The 21858-nt window shown below is 37.1% G+C and overlaps 1 protein-coding gene across 1 annotated transcript in view; it reads right to left on the bottom strand.

Moving 5' to 3' along the window:
* Positions 1-13711: 13711 nt before the first annotated feature.
* LOC119782435 (SHC-transforming protein 4-like) overlaps positions 13712-21858 on the bottom strand; it is a 30740-nt gene continuing 22593 nt past the window's right edge. The window contains 5 exon segments of the mRNA XM_038283407.1: positions 13712-15751; positions 18435-18598; positions 18688-18772; positions 19171-19249; positions 21616-21814. Coding sequence (XP_038139335.1) covers positions 15603-15751; positions 18435-18598; positions 18688-18772; positions 19171-19249; positions 21616-21814 — 676 coding nt within the window. The 3' untranslated portion in view covers positions 13712-15602.

Raw genomic sequence — 21858 nt, 5'->3', positions numbered from 1 at the left:
GTATTTGTACTTCGTTACTTGACACCCCTGGGAAAAATACTCTAGGGAAATAAGAGACGAGGAAACAATGAAACATAAACAAAAAAACGGCACACAGTGAAGGCTCTGCTGCTCTTTAAAGCCCAGCACTCTGATGAGACTGATGAGCTCCACCTGTGTAGACTACCCAGGTTCTCCTAAAAGATCCTCTCTGGAGGAGATGCATAATTTGCACTCGCACTCACACATGCACGGGAGACCTGACAATTATCCATCCATCGATCCATCCATCCATCCATCCATCGATCCATCCATCCATCGATCCATCCATCCATCCATCCATCCATCCATCCATCCATCCATCCATCCATCCATCCATCCATCCATCCATCCATCCATTCATCCATCCATCCATTTTCTTTACACGCCTAATCCCAAATGGGGTCGCAAGGGGTGCCTATCTCTAGCTGTCAACAGGTGAGAGGCGGGGTCCACCCTGGACAGGTCGCCAGTCCATCGCAGGGCAACACAGAGACAAACAGGACAAACCACCATTCACGCACACACTGACTAAGGAGAATTTAGTGAAGCCAATTAACCTAACAGTCATGTTCTTGGACTGTGGGAGGAAGCTGGAGTACCCGGAGAGAACTGACAATTAGCTTTCCAAAAGAACAAAAAACAGTTATTGTGAGTGCAAATGTTAATTTTTCTTTTTATCCACAGACAGAAAACAAAAATGTCGAGTCTGTAGCTGTTTTTTTTTAAGATATTTATTCATTAAAAATACATATATACAGTTGTGTAATAATGCATGGATGAAATTTGATTTACACCTAGGCCAGGGGTGCTCAAGTCCAGTCCTCAAGAGTTACCATCCTGTAACTTTTTGATGCATCTCTTCTCTAGCACACCTGAATCAAAAGCCTCAATCCCCTCATTGAGCTCAGCAGAGGCGTGGTAACGAGCCACTTATTTGATTCAGGTGTGTTAAAAATGGTTGCGTCAAAAAGTTGCAGGATAGTAGCTCTTCAGGACTGGACTTGAGCACCCCTGGCCTAGAGGTAGGAGTAGCAATGGTGAAATCATTTTGCATGGTACTCCTATATTTGATGGAAGTGGGACTTGTTTTGCATATCCTAATTACTCTGATTGTGGTTCCCAAAGTCAGAAAATGTACTAAATTGTGGGTCATGACACTTTAAACTTGACATAATCTTTAGAAATCAAATTAAATGTAAAATGATAAATGATGGATTGACCGGCTGATTTATCAGCCTGAATTTCCTTAATTGTGGGAGATCGGAGATCGGTCGATAATTAGATGTGAAACCAATGTTTTTCAAAGATCTTATCTACCTCAATCAATGCTCTAAATTTTGATTTTTTTTTTTTGCAGCAGTATTTTAATAAGTTTTGATTGTTTCATGGGTACTGGTTGATGACTTTCAATAAGATAAGATTGAAATGTTTAAGGGGTTTGTGATATTATAATAGCTGACAGTGTCAGTTATAAAAAAAAAAATCAGTATTGAACAAGATTGCAATCTGCATGTCAGTCTTTTTAAAGATCAAAAATCAGAATCAGATCAGAATCAGAAATACTTTAATAATCCCAGAGGGAAATTACTTTTGTTACACGCTCCAGTTACAGCTTTATATATATATATATACACACATCCAACTACACAAGATAAAGTTAAAAATAAAAATAAAAAAGAGATAAAATATATGCACATATAGCTATTCTGTATATATTTATATATATATATATATATGTATGTATATCTATATGCATATGTAAAAACTAAATCCAAGTAAAGTGAAAATCCAAGTAAAGTGATAAATCCAAGTAAAGTGATACGTGGCGTGCAATAATAGTGCATAAATGTCAATAACAGAGGGGGGGTCTGAATCACTTGAGGGAGGCGTTATATAGGTTGATGACCACAGGTAGGAGTGATTTTCTGTGGCGCTCTGTGATGCATCTGGGTAAGAGGAGTCTTCTGCTGAAGGAGCTTGTCTGCTGGACCAGTGTGTCATGGAGATGATGTGAGTCATTGACTAAGATGGACTGAAACCTGAACAGCATCCTCCTCTCTGCCACGGTGGTCAGAGTTTCCAGTTGCTCCCCCACAACATCACCGGCCCTCCTGATCAGTTTGTTCAGTCTGTTGTTTTCAGCAACCCTCAACCCACTGCCCCAGCATGTGACACCAAAGAAGAGCGTGTTGGCAACAACAGACTCATAAAACATCCTCAGTATCGCCCCACAGATGTTAAAGGACTTCAGCCTCCTCAGGAAGAATAGTCGGCTTTGGCCCTTTTTGTAGACCGCCTCGGTGTTTCTAATCCAGTCCAACTTATTGTTAAAGTACACTCCCAGGTACTTATACTCCTCCACAGTGTCAACAGGAACCCCCTGGATGGAAACAGGGGTCACAGGTGTTTTTGTCCTCCTCAGATCCACTATTAGCTCCTTAGTCTTTGTCATGTTGAGCTGTAGGTGGTTCAGCTCACTCCAAGTCACAAAGTTGCCCACCACAGTCCTGTATTCAGGACAGACTGACCAGGAACCTGCAATCGGTGCACTCCTAGTGAAACTATTGTTGACAGCTTCTCAATGGCCACATGTTTAGGAATCCCTGCTAAGACTGGGTGGAAACAGGGAGGACATCTGGCAACCTGCATTGTCAAATTTCTGTCTGCTGCTGATACCCATTTTTCTAGAAGTTTGACGTGCTGTAGCCTGGGAGACAGTATTCCTCTTTCTATGGTTGTTTATTTAATAGACTGTTGCCATTCAATCATTTAAAACCAGTCTTTCCTTTTTGAATATTCTCTGTAAACTAAAAAGATGATTATTTGTTAAAATCCCTGTAGATTAACAGTTCCTGAAATACTCTGACCAGCCAACACATGATCAAAGTCAGAGAGTATATTTTTAATAATAACAAAACTGAAATGGAAAACAAGTAGTCCTAAATGAGGGAAAATGCAGCATAGTTTTGGAAGCTTTCTGGGTTTTGGGAGCTGGAAACACACTTCTATGATCCCATAAAACTGTGGTAATTTTGAGATGATTAATGTGTAACAAAATGAGAGAAAACTGACCTATTTCTAGAATCACAACTTCCCAGAAACCATTAAATACTTATCCTAAAATCCCCTCTGGATGGATATTCTAATGCAGCTGAAAGCAAAAATACACTTGCACTGACAAATAAAAAAACTAACGACCTTAACACGTTAACAATGAATTATTCCAGCACAAATGATTAAATCCCAAACTCCAAAACCTCAATGTCTGACGTCCACCTTCCCAGAAATCCAACCGCAGGTGACAATGAGAGCTCCACTTATTATAATTTACAATTACAAAATACATTTAAATGAAATGTATTTGTGTAGCCTTTCACAAACTACTCAGTTATCTATAGTGCTTTATAGTGACTAGATTACACTATAGACACATTTATGGCAAGACATAAAACAGTGTTAAGCTAAAAAACATAACAAATAGTATAAAAATGTCTGAAAAGTGGTGTTACATGACTTGGTAAAAAAAACAAACATCCAAAATGTAAATGTTTTAAGTCTTGACACAAAGGGCCGGATTTATCAAGATCCAATTTTGCGTGCAGTAATTTGCGCTCGCAACTGGAATTTTGCGCGAGGGGCTGAACCATGGATTGCGGGTGATTTAACAAGAGCGATTGCGTAACTGGTGGCAGGTGCAAAACTGTTTGAGACGCCCTATTTAAATGATGGTTTTGCGCGTTTTGTGGTTTGCGGCAAAGTAGTTTGTGCAAACTAGTGCATTAAGAAATTTTAATCTTACAGTGACACCCCCATATATATATATATATATATATATATATATATATATATATATATATATATATATATATATATATATATATATATATATATATATATAATAAATAAATAAATAAATAAATAAATAAACTTTGGCAACCTTTATTCCCTAAGGTGGTATGTGGCTGAATTTCTACTTCACTGCAGTAAAAAAAAACACACAAAAAAAACAGGTGTTTTGTATTGGCCTGTAGAAAAATGCACATACCAAATGGCTCACAAGAAGTGACTGTGGATAAGATGACTGTGCCTACGCATCCCCGCAGCATTGGCATGTTGCCCCACAGGCGCAAGGAGGAGGTAGGGGTTCTCCGTTAGGGCGTCAGGGCGACATGGCATTTAGAACGTCAGACAGCACTTCTGAAACACTAAATTGGGAGATCCAATGTTGCAAATGTTGCAAGGAGTTGTGTGATATCTGGTATTGAGTGGGTCCTCCTTGTGGCTGGCTCCAAATCCATTCGGAGTTCCCCCAACAGCTCCAAAATGGCAATGCTGGATAAACGATATGTTTTGATGATCGTTTCCTCGTTCATTGCAAAAATATTCACACGGAGGGAAAAAATGCGTTCTCTGCGTCTCCTTGCTTCATTTCGATGTCTCCTTCTTGCGACAATAACCGCTGCCATGTGTGCGCAATTACGCATACAGACCATTTGCACCTTCTTTTGAAACGTGTTAAATATAGAGTCAGATACCGTTGGCAAAATTGCTTTCAGGTTTAATAAATCACTTTGCGAGTGCTAAATTAATATATTTACATGTTCTCCTCCCACAAGACGCACTTTTGCGTGTAAACGCCCCATATTGCATATTCATTGCAGAAAAAGTACTAAATGGATAAGAGGTGCTATTTAGCACGTTTTAAAGACCAAATCCTTTTAGCACGCTGTTGATAGATCAGTTTGTACATTTTTTAGCGTGCGCAGTGAAATAGCTCACGTTTTTATACACGCAAACCTTTGATAGATCCGGCCCAAAGAGGGCAAGGTCAGGAATAAGTCTTTATTCAGCTGAGTTTTTCTTCCGAAGCTGCTACAAAAAACACTCAATCACCCCAATGCTTATATTTAGACCTGGGCTCTTACAACTGGCTGTGATTTAAGGTACTGAAAACTCAGTCATGCACAGGAACAGTTAAAAAAAAATCACACAAATACATTCTAGCTGAAACATTAAGAGAAGCAAGCATTTAAAACTCAAAATGAATCCTCGACTGAATGAAAAGCTAGCAAAGAGATTTAAATATCACCTTTCTAAATTTTTTTTGACATGGGTGGCAGTATTCTGTATGGTTTGTAGGTGACTTATCAAAGACTGGTTTAAACTGAAATACAGGTGCTGGTCATAAAATTAGAATATCATGAAAAAGTAGATTGATTTCAGTAATTCCATTTAAAAAGTGAAACTTGTATATTATATTCATACATTACATACAAACTCATATATTTCAGATGTTTATTTTGTTTAATTTTGATGATTACAAATGACAACAAATGAAAATCTCAAATTCATCATATCAGAAAATTAGAATATTGTGAAAAGGTTCAAAATTGATGGCCCCTGGTGCCACACTCTAATCAGCTAATTATCTCAAACCACCTGCAAAAGCCTTTAAATGGTCTTTCAGTCTAGTTCTATAGGCTACACAATCATGGGGAAGACTGCTGACTTGACAGTTGTCCAAAAGACGACCATCGACACCTTGCACAAGGAGGGCAAGACACAAAAGGTCATCGCTAAAGAGGCTGGCTGTTCACAGAGCTCAGTGTCCAAGCACATTAATAGAGAGGCGAAGGGAAGGAAAAGATGTGGTCGAAAAAAGTGTACAAGCAAGAGAGATAACCGCACCCTGGAGAGGATTGTGAAACAAAACCCATTCAAAAATGTGGGGGAGATTCACAAAGAGTGGACTGCAGCTGGAGTGAGTGCTTCAAGAACCACCACACACAGACGTATGAAAGACATGGGTTTCTGCTGTCGCATTCCTTGTGTCAAGCCACTCTTGAACCACAGACAGCGTCAGAAGCGTCTTGCCTGGGCTAAAGAGAAACAGGACTGGACTGCTGGTGAGTGGTCCAAAGTCATGTTCTCTGATGAAAGTAAATTTTGCATTTCCTTTGGAAATCAAGGTCCCAGAGTCTGGAGGAAAAGAAGAGAGGCACTTCATCCACGTTGCTTTAAGTCCAGTGTAAAGTTTCCACAGTCAGTGATGGTTTGGGGTGCCATGTCATCTGCTGGTGTTGGTCCATTGTGTTTTCTGAGGTCCAGGGTCAACGCAGCCACATACCAGGAAGTTTTAGAGCACTTCATGCTTCCTGCAGCTGACCAACTTTTTGGAGATGCAGATTTCATTTTCCAACAGGACTTGGCACCTGCACACAGTGCCAAAGCTACCAGTACCTGGTTGAAGGACCATGGTATCCCTGTTCTTAATTGGCCAGCAAACTCTCCTGACCTTAACCCCATAGAAAATCTATGGGGTATTGTGAAGAAGAAGATGCAATACACCAGACCCAACAATTCAGAAGAGCTAAAAGCCACTATTAGAGCAACCTGGGCTATCATAACACCTGAGCAGTGCCACAGACTGATCGACTCCATGCCACGCCGCATTGCTGCAGTAATACAGGCCAAAGGAGGCCCAACTAAATACTGAGTGCTGTACATGCTCATACTTTTCATGTTCATACTTTTCAGTTGGCCAACATTTCTATAAATCCTTTGTTTTTATTGGTCTTCAGTAATATTCTAATTTTCTGATATGATGAATTTGAGATTTTCATTTGTTGTCATTTGTAATCATCAAAATTAAACAAAATAAACATCTGAAATATATGAGTTTGTATGTAATGTATGAATATAATATACAAGTTTCACTTTTTAAATGGAATTACTGAAATCAATCTACTTTTTCATGATATTCTAATTTTATGACCAGCACCTGTAAATGAAGGAATGGTAAGAATGAGGAAAAACAAGGATAAGGTAAGGAGCTGAAGGAGAGAGAACAAATTAACATTAGCAGACAGAGGAAAACTTAATAATGCAATCAAAAAGACAGTAACTTAGAATTTTATTAACTATGAATGAACTAAATGGCAGCAATTAAATGAATTACCATGAGGAAAGACACAAAATGAAACCTAAAAAACACCTAAAAACATGTAAAATCCCTCAGCAAGATCTAGAAGCTCATTTATCAATACAAAGGAGGTGTTTTGTTAACTAAGCCCAAGAGCTTTCAATGTATTGAAATGAACATATTATTCATCGATTTAGAAAGCAAAAGTTCAGTTTATAACATCACAGTGCAATATAATATCAAGTATTAATGTGCTGTCCACACACTGTCTAAATTAATCAAGGTTCTGGATAGCATCCAGGATGTTCCAATTCCCCAACCCTCAGCCCCCCGGTCTGTGCCCCTACACAAATCTGACCATTTTAGGTATGGAAAGCATTCTCTGCTTAATTCCCTGCAAACTCTTAATAGTTACCATCTTTAAGACAGTTCAAGAAATAGAGATAGACCACAAAAACTCATAGCATAGAAATTAAGATGCTTTTTACTTTCATACAGCTGCATCATTATTATTATCATTAATAAAAAAAATGCATTTATTTTCTGAAAAATTAAACAGAGCTGAGAAGCTTTGCAGTAAAGAAAATAAAAGAACTTTGCAATAAAATAACTGCATTAATGCAATGCAAGTTTCTGTGATTTATAGTGATATTGACCATGGGTGAAAACGTTCAGAATATATCACAAAATGTCTATATTCTCATAGCTGCATTTCATTTCTAAAACAAATTAGTATTCTACAATAAAGCACCAACAAAATTTGTAAGGAAATGTCATCCATATCATAGACAGACAGACAGACACCAGGTAGAATTATCAGGATGAAATCCCATTGTTATGCTAATTATACTTAGCTATGTTTGGTCCACAGTTTATGAAAACAATTTGCTCAGTCACCTATTCTTCAAGGCATTAACTTGGCTTTAAAATATACATTAAAAAGATTGTTTTAATCTTTAAGCAGAATATATTATTTCAATCCCATTTTAAAGATGTTTTTAGAATTGTCTTCTTTTGAAAAGCAAATACATGTGTTGATCTATCAAATAACACATATCTTTGAGAGAAAACAGATTGATTTTAAAAGATATGCTGAGCTCCAGAAATGTATCTCTACATTCATAAAGTGACATTTATCCTTGTGAAAAAATTCTCTCACTATTTGGTGCAATCTAAACCACACAGAAGGAGTCAAAGAGAGACGTCGGAGCTGCTGGCCAGAGTACGAGAACTGAAAGCAAGACTGGAGTAAAAGGCTCCTTTTGATGTTTGCCAACAGCGCAGTTTAGATTTTAGTCTCCCACATCTGTCTGCTGCCTCATGCAAGAATCCTGGAATCCCCCACCCCCTCATCAAGACAGTATTACACACATACACTCACAACCTCATGTAGCTATTCTTCTTATTATTCAATGTGTACTTCATAACCTTGACCCTCAAATAATGTATATGTCAAAACTGAGTAGTATCATTCATTAGGACTGCTCCCAGTCCAATAGTAAGCATCTGGTCCTGAAGAAGTAGGTCATGATAATGATTCCAAAAACAGGAACACAACTTTAAATAATCAGAAACAAAAATGGAAGAAACACGTCAGGTTTCCAGGAAATTCATAAAACAAGTGGCAGATGAGCATGGTGGATAACTGAAACCAAATACTGTAAACCCTACCTAAACACACATGGAAAACACAGTTATCTTCAAACACTACATGACCAGGAGTTTTTCTCATTCCATCAAATCATAATCTTTGCACACCTTATTTATTACTGTCTCTTTATACAGAGGCCACTCTGATTTATGTCATTAGTTCCCAGCTTATCCCAGCTTTAAGAATTGTGTGTAATAGTGCATCAGAATGAGGACCATATTTCTGATTTCAACGTCATGCAAAGGGAGGACATTTTCCTTTACATTTTCCTCGCGTTATTTTGCAAGGTTTAGAGCTAAAGTGTGAATTGAGTTTAGCTAAGGTTAAGGTGAAGTATGCTACGATAAAAGTTGGGCTTAGTTTTATTGTCAGGGTTACGGCATAGAAACTTTAAAAAGGACTGAAAATCCATGGAATTAAATGGGAGTCTACACATGGTACTCAGTACATGTCATGATCTTGGCACTGATGACTGGTTAAAATGCTTGCTCCCAGAAATCAGTGCCAGATTATTCGAGCCTTTGGTGATTTATGTCTAGCATACCCTGTTTTTTATTCTACGCGCTTAATCATGACCAGTTCAGACTCCGGACCTTTGATCCTGCCTGTTTCTGTTTCGGATTTGTTTGCCTGACCTGTGTTCGGACTCCTGCTGGTGTATGCTTGTGGACTGAACCTGGATTTACCTCCTGACTTTGAATTGGATTTCCCCTCGGAACCTCTTCGGATCTTTTAACTTCTGGTCTGGACTCCTGTTAATCTCTACGATACCGGCTTGGCTTTCTTCTTCAGGAAACTCCTACCTTCCTTCTTCCGCTTGGGTCTGCTCGTCAGCCAGTTCTGCAGTCTTCAAGCTCCGGCTCCTGGAACTCTCTGGACGGTGTTCGCCGCGTGCTGTTGTTAGCCATCCAGCTGGATTCTACTCCTGAATTATAAAACCAGGTTAGTGACTCAAATGCTCTCAATAGTCCTCTGTCCGATTTAAGTGGTCGCTGACCAGAGTTTTCCCTCTACAGGGATTTCGGCCTTTGTTGTTGAATTGTGAATAACACTAATCCGTCTGCTTCAAATTCTGGTTCCTCAGTTCTGAGCCTTGACACGTGTAGCAAGCTGAATGTGCAATGCTCTGCCTGAATGTGTTTCACACATCCATGGTAGCTTCCAAGATAGGATACTTTGCTGAAGCCTGAGAGCAAAGCAAATTGGCAGCCCAAGTTGAACCCTTACTAAACAAAGAGATGATCTTTACACATACAGACACAAATTTATTCTGTCCAAAAGCAATGTACTGTTTACATGTTTGACATACACTGTTGGTGCTTTGTTTTACAGCATGTCCTTGTTGGATTCAAGCTTTTGTAAACAGGAAACAAAACCAGGGGCAAGACACTTTTAGACTTTTATTTTTACTTTTTATTTTACTAGTGTGTATTTGTTTGCTAGCCTCACATGACTCATTGTGCCTCTAGAGGTGCATACATGTGGAGCGATGCAGTGACTGCTGCAACACAGCCAAGTTTCTTTTAGTTTCCTTCCAGATCTGAACTCTGTGTGACTCTGATAACATTGAATCGACAAAACAATTTCATGCTCTTGTACTTGGGGCACTTTTTATGGCTTCAACTGTTCCATTAAGGCGCTTAGGGGTCTGGGAATGGTTTGTGAAATGTTTGTGTGTTTTGAGTTAATGTGCTCAGGCTCATCAGCCCTTCAGCTGATACTGCAAAGGAATTCAGAGTTGAAGCTCTGTTACTTTTTGGATCCCAACCAAAGCCACAGAATGTGGAGATTATCCTGAATGGTTATCATTTCCTGTTTCTTAGACTGTCATGTCTCAAATGGGGTATAAATAAATTACTCATATTAACAAGTGGACACAGTGTGGATACCAAACTTGAGGTCACTACTGACATACTTATTCTCACACTTGTTCCAGAACATCCCCAAGCTTGAGTTTATTAATGTGGTTCTTTATATTTCCAATTAGCTTATTATAAAACCGCTTACAGATTTAACTGTTTGCTGTTTTTCTTTAAATAGAGGATACTGTGAAGTGCACAAATAGCTGCTTTTTGTCTCATTCGTCTCCGTGTTGGTACCTCTACCTCTTTTGTTACTGACAGAATGGGAACACATGCTCCAAAACATTCAACAGAATTAACTTATGGAACATGAATGGAAGGATGCACTAATGCAAAAAAACTTTCAAAGTATTCTGAAACCAAGCCAGCATTAAGGTTGCTCCGACCGGTCATCATGACTGTTTGTATATTTGTAGAGACTTGGGGACTCTAAAATACCATCCTGCCTTTGAAGTACGTTCTTTTTCCTGAAGTACGTTGTTTCGGTGTTTCACTGTTGGGAGCTGGTGCACTTCACAGGATTAATGGCATCTACAGGAAAGAATATTATGTGGAAATATTGAACCAAAATTTTATTATTTTAAAGCTGTGGTATTTTTTAAATGATCTGTGAATAAACAACACAAAGACACTTATCTCATAGTCTAATACATAGTCAGTAACCATGGCTCATAGTGTGTCATAATATTCAGATCTTTAAAATAAGGGTAGTTTATTGTATCATCAGTTTTTTATCCAGAAAAATCAACAGTGACAATCCTCAAATCATTTAAAAAAATACAATTTGGGTAATAAAGGCAACAGACTTGCATTAGTTTAAAATGTTTATTGTTTGTTATGCCAAAAATGAAAATGAAAGGGACATATATTTAAAGGAATACATTTTTTCTGCATTGCATCAGTATTGGCTTCACTTATTTCAGTAGAACAAACAGCAATTAGTGCTGCATTATACTTTCTGTTAAAAAAGATAAGAAATAAAACTGTAGCTGTTCTCTTTAGGTATTTAAAGGGATGCTGACAGAGTTCAGCTCCAAGAAAATGTAATTGATGAGGGGAAAAAACTGTTTTTTTTTTTTTAACAGAAATTCACATAAAAACAAACAAATTATTTTCACAACCCTAAGCCAAAGGTCTATAACGTCCTACTGTGTTCTGATATTAATGAGGGGTTAGAGGTTAAACTATGAGCTCACAGCTTTGACAAGGTGTGACAGTCAGCAGGCCCCTCCAAGTTGACAAAATGACATCACAGAGATCATTATTGTTCTTGGTGACTCTTTCTGGGAGGTGCCTGTGACTCAGAAAATCTGCGAGCAGAGAAGTGAAACAGATTTCTGCTTCACTTTAATTCTTTAGCTTGTATTTGTGTGTAACTTCTGATTTAGCTTGATACATCTGTAATGTCAGTTCTGTGAACTGAACATTTTAAATAATGCAAATGTTACAATTATAATTAAAATTAGTCAATTTAAGTGCCCAGGAAACAAAGGAGATAACATTTCAAGCTGTTTGGTTTCCCTGCCTATTTTAATGCATTTAGTATGTTTGAAGTTCAGAGGTATGGAAATGCACTGATTAAATTATTTTAAGATTATCCCGAACAGAGAGGCTTGATAGGTTTTTATTTTATTTTCTGAGACACCCTGTTAGGCTTTTTCTCTCTATTATCTGATGGTTCTTCCTTTGTTTTATACTTACAAGCTCGACCCATGGTGATGAGGATAGGTGAGACTTTCCAGGCTTCTCTCAGCCATCTGAAAGCTGTTAAATTCACATTTTCAGCACATTGCATCTTTTACTGCTCTAAAGTGTACACATAACAGGGTGATGAAAACTGAAAAAGAAGCTTATTATTGGCTGTTTATAACCAGCTGTTTTCACTCTCCATCTTACACACACATCTGCTTCAGGCTGTCAAATACGCTATAGAAAAGCCGTGGGCTTGTTCTTATTTGTGTATGTAATATTCCATTTGCTACTTTTCATTGTTAAAATGTATACACAGGAGCTAAAACATATACGGTAGCTTAAGAAACCTGAGCAGGATATACTACATGTATCCATTCCTTTTGCACCCACTTTTTCAATCCAAGGTCATTTAGAGGCCAAAGTCTACCCAAGCTGTCATCAGGTGGGAGATAAACTACCAACAGGCTGCCAGTCCTTCACAAGGCCATTTGACCAATCAACAGGACATATTTCATACCTTCAGACTGAAGAGTCCTTATAAAGTCACACGGCGCCATCTTATGGCACCGTGTGACTTTATAAGCACGCTTCCTCTCTAAAGCATAAGTAATAATGGTAATAATAATAGTATTATTATTATTATTATTATTTTAACAACAACAGAGTCATATACTTAAATGGAAATGTGGTATGAGCTCTATGGAGTTTGTCCTTCAGAGAAGCACAAAAATAAATATTGACATGGCAATATCTTTTTAGACCTAGACAAACTTTATCCTCATTGTGTATACCCAGAGTGAATATACAAAACAAAATTTCTTTTTGTACAACTCTCATTACATTTCCATTTTCTTAAAGTTCAGCTGTGATCAAATGTATCTTAATGTATGTAATGTTCTAATGAATGCATTACTGTCATTTACCATGTGAGATAAGCTGTTCTCTCTCTAAAAGTAGAAAGGAAGGCAGATGTTTTATTTATCAGCTGATTCTCCTGTGAAACAAACAACCGATTTTTATCTGTGAGGCAGATACCCTGTTTACATCGAAGACTAGCCTTGAAATGTTTGCTTTTGACAAAGCTTATAGTTAGTGTGGATCAGCTTAAACCGAGATAACTCTACGGTTATGCTGCTATAGGCTTAGGTTGCTGGAGGACATAGGGAACACTTTTCCTTACTCAGCTACATTCTACTTCTCCAATTTTACATTATTGTAAGTTCAACTCTCTTTGCTTTTTATCATCATTGTAGCTTCATCTGGCCTGGGGTTTAGCCACGAAAGCATCCTATGGGAAGCATTTTCTGGGGTGGTGCTGTCAACAACTTAGATGATAGAGTTGGGCCTGTTTCTCTCACACTGCACACGTAGCTATGGGTTCAGCCCTTTACCTTTAAGTGTATTGGTTGTAATTCATCCTATTGACTTGAAACTGACTTAGAACTGATCTTCTTAACTGTTTTGTACTTAGACAGAACTGCCTCTATAGCCAGTTTACTGTTACATATTTTACCATAGGAAGTATTTATGGAAGAGGGCTTCTACAGTATATTCTTCTTGTATTTCTGTTTCTGTCCTTTATCCCCTGTCCACCTCTGCAGATGGTCGCTCAAACTGAGCTTGGTTCTGCAGGAGGTTTCTTCCTGCTAAAGGGTAGCTTTTCCTCTCCACTGTGACGGCATGTATGCCTGTTTTTAGAGGCTTCTGCACGGCTAACAACACAATGCAAGCCAATATCCGGTGTTATGATTATACATAAGGGCTTAATTCTGAAAAGTGAGTGACTGCTGAGTTTCCTCAGATAGAAAACTATTAACCAATCTGTCCATATGTTTTAATTAAAGTTTCTTAGTAAATTGCCCTGAGGTGACATATATTAGATAAACACAAGAGAAGTAAAACAATGCAGAAATTAATGTTTATAAAAATCAAACAAACAACAACACTATAAACTACATGAAAAAACAGACATACAAGAAACAATACGAGTGTGAAACCCCCACATTTTGATCCATTTTCTAAAAGATTATTTATTTCACCAAAACATTATTTCAATATATTTTTCTGTTATTACTCTGAACAGTTTCCCTGCTTAGTTTTCCAATGTACCATTTTATGTTGTGTAATCCAGAAGTGATTTAATTAGTAAACCCAAAAGAATAATAGCTCCCCACAAAAATACTGTGGCCTGGTTTTAGTGCCCTGTACTCTAAGGCTATTATATTAGTCATTGACCAAACTATCCCGGGTTTTCATTCCTGCTGCATATAATCCCGCCCATGTTTTTCCTGCTCATTTCTTGTCTGAAACACGATTGATAATGTCCACTAGTTCCACAAAAATGTAAAAAAAGAAATAAATAGGTCAATATTTTATTTCAAAGTTTTAGTTTAAAGTACCACTAAAATATTAACAGACATATTTTAAGCAGTAGTTGATGCAAACTCCTGCTGCTGAAATTAGCGGTTAGATGATGGGATCAGTTGCAGTATAACATGTGTATTAGTATAAGAACATTTTTATAATAATATCAATATTGATAGTAAAAAGAATATTAAAATTAAGCCTTAATCCATTTTGTGAAACATTGCAGATTGTTGGAGGATTGAGCTGAAGGTGTTAAGCTTTCAAGATTAATGCATACTGGATTATTGTTCTAAAATATTTTTCAGGCACATTTGTCTGAGGAAAGACCCCAAAGCAAACTCTGAGGTTGTGAAAGGGCTACTGTATAGACCTGGGAAGGCCAAATAATTAATGGATTGATATGTTGGTAACTGGATACATACGTAGATGTATGGACTGATGGGTGAATGGAAGATATAAACATGGTATTGTGATGTACCAAGAGAGCTGTCTCTTTGTGAAATCTTAGCTGTAGGTTGGAAAATACAGCAACTGTAAGCATGTTATGGAAAAAAACTATAGATTTATTTTTGCTTTAGTGAAAACCGAGTAATATTACATTTGTCATCTAATTAGCTGATACAAACTAAATATGCATTTTCCCCCTCAACATAAACATAATTTTAAGGTTAAGTATAAGAAACAGAGACGTGATATTAGGACAGCAAAAAAACGAAAAAAAAATTGTCATTAAGCATTCGGTTAGTTTCCTCCAGAGTGCAGAGATTGTGCTTACACTTTGAGTAAATACCCGCCATCAAAGTTTACTTGAAGGACACCGGATGATCTCAGGCCAGCACCTGTTCTTAATGTGGGACAGACAAGCTTACAATTACCATATGGGAAATAAAAACAAATAGCAAAACATTTTATCAACAGTTTGTACACTAAAATATGCAGATATTACTATAACATCCCCAAAAGGCATACAACTAATTACACCTAATTGTAAATCAGATCAAGTGTGTTCACAAGATGTTTTGATTTTATCAGGCTGCAAAAAATGCTGATAGTATTACATTGTTGGGCTCAGAACTTGTCTTTAAAGTTAAAAGTCTCTGGATGTTACTGTGATTGTAGGATGGGCTGTTTCAAACACAGCTTGCTGTTTCCAGAGAAGATAGGCATCTGCTTCTCCATGTGGAATCGCACCAGGTGACCAACGCTTTTAAATACTTGGTCCCTCGTTCGCACCTGATGACAAAAACAGAACAAAACTAAGAGCCTCACGCTTGAATATCCACATATACAGAGCCTTAACAAATATATTTAAGCCACTTGAACATCTGTTTCTAAATTTGGTCAAGAAAAACAAGAACGACCTGAAACTAATATACACATCTGGTATAATAGTTGCTTTACTTATTTAAAATATTTTTCAAATAACCGATAAGTCCAGTGAACATATGTATTTAAAATTTAAAAACTTTTGAAAACCACTTTTTGAACTACATGCATAGTGACAGATTCACGTTTTAACATATCTAGACCACTTGAACACATGAATATGTGTTCATCTTGAGTTTATATAAACCAGAGATACAACAGAATGGTTTAGATTGTTTGTTTTTAGGTTCAAGATTTGGCACCTGTTGGAACCTCTGCTCCAGTCTCATGACTTTTGATCAAGTTGTTTTTTTCTTCTTTCAGGAACGTCCTACATTTCTATGATTGACAACTCTAGTCTGTGGTATTGTACTGTGGTTTCTCGCTTCAGGCATCATCAAACCCTTCCCTCTGACCTGTCTTCAGTAATCTGTGATCTTCATTATAGTATTAGTTAATCAATACTATTATTAGACTAAACACAGATGTAAAAAAAAGAGTAGAAATCGATAGAAGCAAAGCAGTGGACAAAAGCTGTCCACTTATACTGATCTCCCGGTTGCCTGCAGCTACTGTACATACGTATAGATACATACACATACAGAGGTGTCATTCAACTAGTTTTAAGTCGATCTATAATCACAAAAGCAATGAACACATTTTATGAAGGTTGAAAAGTTACTTAGTGTTGGTTTGAGAAGGAAAGTATTTCAAAACTCTGTTTATGCGATACTGTGGATAGTGTCTCTCCATAATTTTATATGAGACGCATTGACTCACCTCTAGACAAACATGCATGTGCCACACTCAGAAAATGAAAACAATGGCACGTAGTGCTGTGCGCATGCCCAGTTCCTTTCCTGGTGTTGTGCCAAGGTAGTTATCCCTGCCAGAATTTGTATCTCCTCTCCTCTCAATTCCAACCTACTATACATAAAACTTGAGATTTGTTATCTTTATGAAAGATGAGCTTTGTTATTTTATTCTTCATTCACATGTTATAACAGATTATCGCCAGTGATATTGATAAAAAACACAAAATAAAACAGTAAACTGAGTGTAAGTGTACATAGTATAGGCTGCACCCAGTAGCAATATTACTTTATCCTATGTCATATCTGGCTTGAATCTATATTTGTGTTTTATATTGACTTAAAATTTCTGTATGTTGTACTACTCTGATGGAATTGAGGCGGAGTGAACTCGATCAGCTCCTACTCCAACCATGCTCTCGGCAAGGGGATACAAATTGTGGCGGTGATAACTACCTTGGCATGACACCAGCCTGTTCCCATCATTATGTCAAAGCACCACCAACAGATCTAAAATAGATTTTATTTTTCAAATATTTTTTAGGCCCTAGTGGTGTTTTTTTTATTTCTTCTTCTCTTTTTTTCTTTTTTTTTTTTGAAGTAGGCAAACAGGAAATGGGATTAGAGAGACGGGGAAGACATGCTTAGGTTAACAGGCTGAGACTTCAGCCAGGTTGAAGACCAAAGCCTCTGAACATGGGTTGTGCCCTCAACCTTTGCATCACTGCCGGTGCCCAAGGTCTGACATAATTTTATTGTGTTTTCAAGCATATTGAGCACTATCATCTGCAGGTACACACTTTTTGAGCTGGCTTTGTTCTAACAAGTAATGTTTCTGAATTTATGAGTTCTTTGTCTTTGTGTAGATATAGCCTTAATGAGTTTGTTGACACGGCTATAAAGTCTAACAGCTAACGGAAGGAAGGATATGTGATAACACTCCTTTGTGGAGCTAGAGTGCAGTGTTCTGTCACTAATAACTTACTAATTATTTGACATATGAAGGCAGTTGTGAGCACCTTTTGGGCCGTGCAATGCTTTTCAAATTGTACATCACTGCCTATTTGAAGTTTTCTTCATTTCATAATTATGCCTTATATGTGTCTCTTAAAGGAAAGCTCTGTGTTTACACCTTGAAGCTTTCTCTCTCCGGTTCTTTTTCCTGAAAAGAGATCACTTGGGACAAACTCTTTAAATAACGCTTAATATTGTATATGTATTAAAAAAAACCATGAGACATGACAACAGATTTTGATAGAAATTGTAATGTAACTCAGATCTGAGAGGTTGCTTAGGGTTACAGAAGGGTTCGCTTCTCATGAAGTTGCCCAGATAAACAGGTAGAGCAGTATTTTATACTTCAGTATGCCACGTCATCACATCACTACATCATTACATCATACATGTTTGCAAATGAGGAGACATCCATGGCTCCAGCCTTAGCAAAATATTACATTTTGTTTTTAGGACTCTGATCTCATTCCATTCCCAAATCCCACATACAGAATGAAGATTATAACTGTATATAGCCAAACCGAGGCACTGGCCTAATTAGATAAACTTCTGGGGAAAACATCAGTTCTGACATGCAACAGGCAGGTAGTATTAAGGTGTAATAAACTCACACATCATCAATGATAAATATCCTAACATGTCACATTTAATCCAGGTAAAAGACATTAGTAGCTATTTCATGACAGAATAAGGATAAGCTAAGGGAAATGAATAATTTTGAAAGGCATGGTAACAGCACACTACCTGCCCGTGTGGATCAACCAGAAGTAGATGTCGCACAGTTGGCCCCTCCATCCCACTAAGCACATACTGACCAGAGGCTGAGCTGCTCTCTCTGATCAGGAAATCCCCACTGCAGGTAAGGAGAGACTCTGCCTGCTCTCTACCCAGCCTAAGAAAGAGGGTCAAAAATCTGCTTTGAATTATGCCTGTATGTACAAACCCTGAAATAAGCAAATAGTTGATTTGATGATTCCCCACCTGCCGTGAAACCACCCCTCCTGGTGAATTAGGTTCTGAACAGGGGTTCCGTTAAAGCGTTGTTCATCAGCATCCTCAACTGACGCTGGATCAGATAGAGACAAAATACAGAGGGAATTCATATTGCTTGCAATAAGAAAGAAAAAGCCATAATTTAGTATTTTCTTTTGTTACTTAGTATTTTAAATTGAATTAATTGGACTATGTTAAAAATTTTGATCACTGACATTATACAGATGTGTATAATTTATATTTGAACACAATATACTGACAAATCATAGTTTTCTAAGTGGATCAATGTGATTTTAAAGGGTCATTAAGTGAAGTAGGCTATGCAAAAGATTCCTCCTCAAAATATCAATGAAAATCTTTAGGCAGTTTAAAATAGATAATGGAGTTACTAATGTCTCCATGCTAAAAAAAAAATCTTTACTGAGAAACACGTGAAATAACTACTCTTTCTTCTACCACAATAATGCTGACAGTCACCTGCAGATGGAGCTGGTGTTTCTTCTCTGACAGAGTAGTTCTCATACAGTGAAACAGGCGGAGAAAAACAGACCTGCAACAGATGAGTCATACAAACCAAACGTGACTATTATCTGTGTGCATGAAATATGTGCGTGTGTGTGCATATAATGGGAGCGATGGCCTGAAGGTTAGAGATGTGAGGTCGTGACAAGAAAGTCACTGATTCAATTCTCACAACGGTTCTGGGAAGTGACTGAGCACTGCTGAAGAGCATCCTCTATTATAAACTACTGAGAAAGGCATTTCCTGTTCAATTGATTCTCCCTAGTGACTCTCAGATGAAGTTATGCTTTACAGGGACCCCCTGAGGTCTACTTGTATAACTGATTGGCTTCGATGAACTAATTCCAAACAATAAAAAGATAGAACTGATTTGTTTCATTTATTTATGTATTTTTTCTTAATGTAATTTTCTTAAATGTAATCATATTTCAAATATCAAAATCCATCACTAACATTCAATAGCAAAACTTTTCTATTTAGTCATCTAATTAGCAGGATTTGGTCAAACTAACCTCAGGCTCCCTCCCTAACATTTGATCACTGCTGCATTTTATGGAATGGAAATGTTCATTTACTGTGATAAAGCTGCGCTAAATGAAATTTTGTTTTGTATACACTCTGCATATACAACATTACAATAAAAGTAGTCTAAGGCTTTCAGCTACATCCTACAAGTTTCTTTATGGACTTTATTCACGTATTTGCTTAATTTTATTTTATTTTTATATATATGTGTATGCAGGGTTAATACATTTGATTTTGAAGTTATGTCTGGTTTTATTTGGTGGTCATTTGTTAACCCTTTATAGGGTTCTCAGTGAAAAACTTTGAAAATCAAAATTTCAAGCCAATGGTGTTATTGGAATCCTGGACAAGACCTTATTACCTTTGTAACATTAAAAAAAATGGATATTTTGATGGCAAAAATTTATTTCAGTGTAATAACCAGAAACACCAACTTGCCCAAATATATTAACCCTCTTCAGGCAGATGTTGCAGATTTGCAACAGCTAAATGTCACTTGGCTAATTACTCCACATCCATATTTTAAGAGCTTTTGTTACTCAGAAGTACAACAGAAGGACTTAGTTGTGCATTTGCAACAAACAGGTTCTCTCCAGCTCACCAGATCTGCTGACTCACTTTCAACATGGCTGAGTCCTTGGTGTCACTGAAACAGATTTTCTAAGCACCAATTTCATGTAAGTATCACTACCAATTTCCATTATTTTGAAATCAATACTACATAAGATGAATCATGAATATGTATAGATATGACATATGCCAAATAGTAGATTTTATCTCCTCTGGGTTTTTCACCAGAGGCAACTCGATTTCAATGCTGTGGATTCGCAACGTGTGCCTAAAGAGGTACCAATGGATGCTACATGCTTTATCTACTAGTTTGCCTATATTTTGAGCAACAGTTTAACAGAAATGGCCTTCTCAAGAGGTTTGTCAGTGGAGAAAAAGTCTGAGAAAAAGGTGTCTCTAATTTTGTGAGAGATTTTTTTTTTTTTTTGAATTTTGTTTTGTTAATTTTTTGTTTGTGACATTCAAATAAAGTTAACGTTCATATCAGATTCAGTCTTCAGTGTTAATTTACCACTCCGGGCCACTGTTGCAAATCTGCAACATCCCAGAATTCAGTGCATGTGAAGGTCTCTCTAAAAAAAAAAAGTCTGAATTATATATTACTACCCTATATGATAATTTTCTCCAAATATTAGACTTTTCCTGCAACTACAACTTAATTTGAGCCTGAGAGGGTTAAGAAAAATAACAAAAGTGCTTCTATAAGAAATTCATTAAATAGAAGCACTTTTTTTGTACAAACCTTTTAGGCATTAATGCTGATACTGCAACTTACGTTTTTCAGTTTATAAATCTAAATATAATTGTTAACGAGGCTTATTAAGTTTTTGCATTTTTTATCTTACTTTTTTGAAGTTTTCAATTAGCTTTTTAGCTTTTTTTCTTGACTTGTTAACTTTGTTGTTTTCCAACTTAATTTACAGTAGGTAATATATCATTCAAGGGCTCATCTAATTATTCAAATACCAAAATAATATGTACAGCGATTTAGCAGTATCTTTGCTGAATTGCTGGATATAGATCTTGTGCTTCTAGACCTCACTGAGGGACGTAGGGGACTCCATTTGTAAGGGTTTGCAAGGGATCAAAGACGGTATCTTGCTCTATAAAGGGTTAAGTTTAATAAAAATTTACTTTCATTGTACCAGACTAAATTGTTTGTGGTTAATTATACATAAAAGTTATATGTGAACTGATGTTAAATCTTTGATCTTAATTTTCACTAACTGGTTCATAGATTTTTTTTTTTTCACTAACAACTGAACAACAATTGTGTTGTTGAGAGGGAGGATTTCTTACCTCCTGAACATCTGGCTCCAGTTTCTTCTCTTCATTTATGTTCTGCTTGCCCCCTTTCCTCCCAACCAGTGGAAAAAAGGTTTCTCCTGTGATGACATTATAATACTCTGGTTGCTTAGTGACCTCATCCTCCTGCTTGCTCTTTTGGTCCATTGATGTCTCTTTGGGACTCCATTTGGGACAGATCCTAACCATAGACCTGAATAAAAACAACATCCCTGATGTTTAGATGTTGTTGCGTGT

The sequence above is a fragment of the Cyprinodon tularosa genome, unplaced genomic scaffold (genome assembly GCF_016077235.1).
Source record: "Cyprinodon tularosa strain WSP-4 unplaced genomic scaffold, ASM1607723v1 ctg193, whole genome shotgun sequence".
NCBI lineage: Eukaryota > Metazoa > Chordata > Actinopteri > Cyprinodontiformes > Cyprinodontidae > Cyprinodon > Cyprinodon tularosa.
This window is presented reverse-complemented; position numbering and strand designations above follow the sequence as displayed.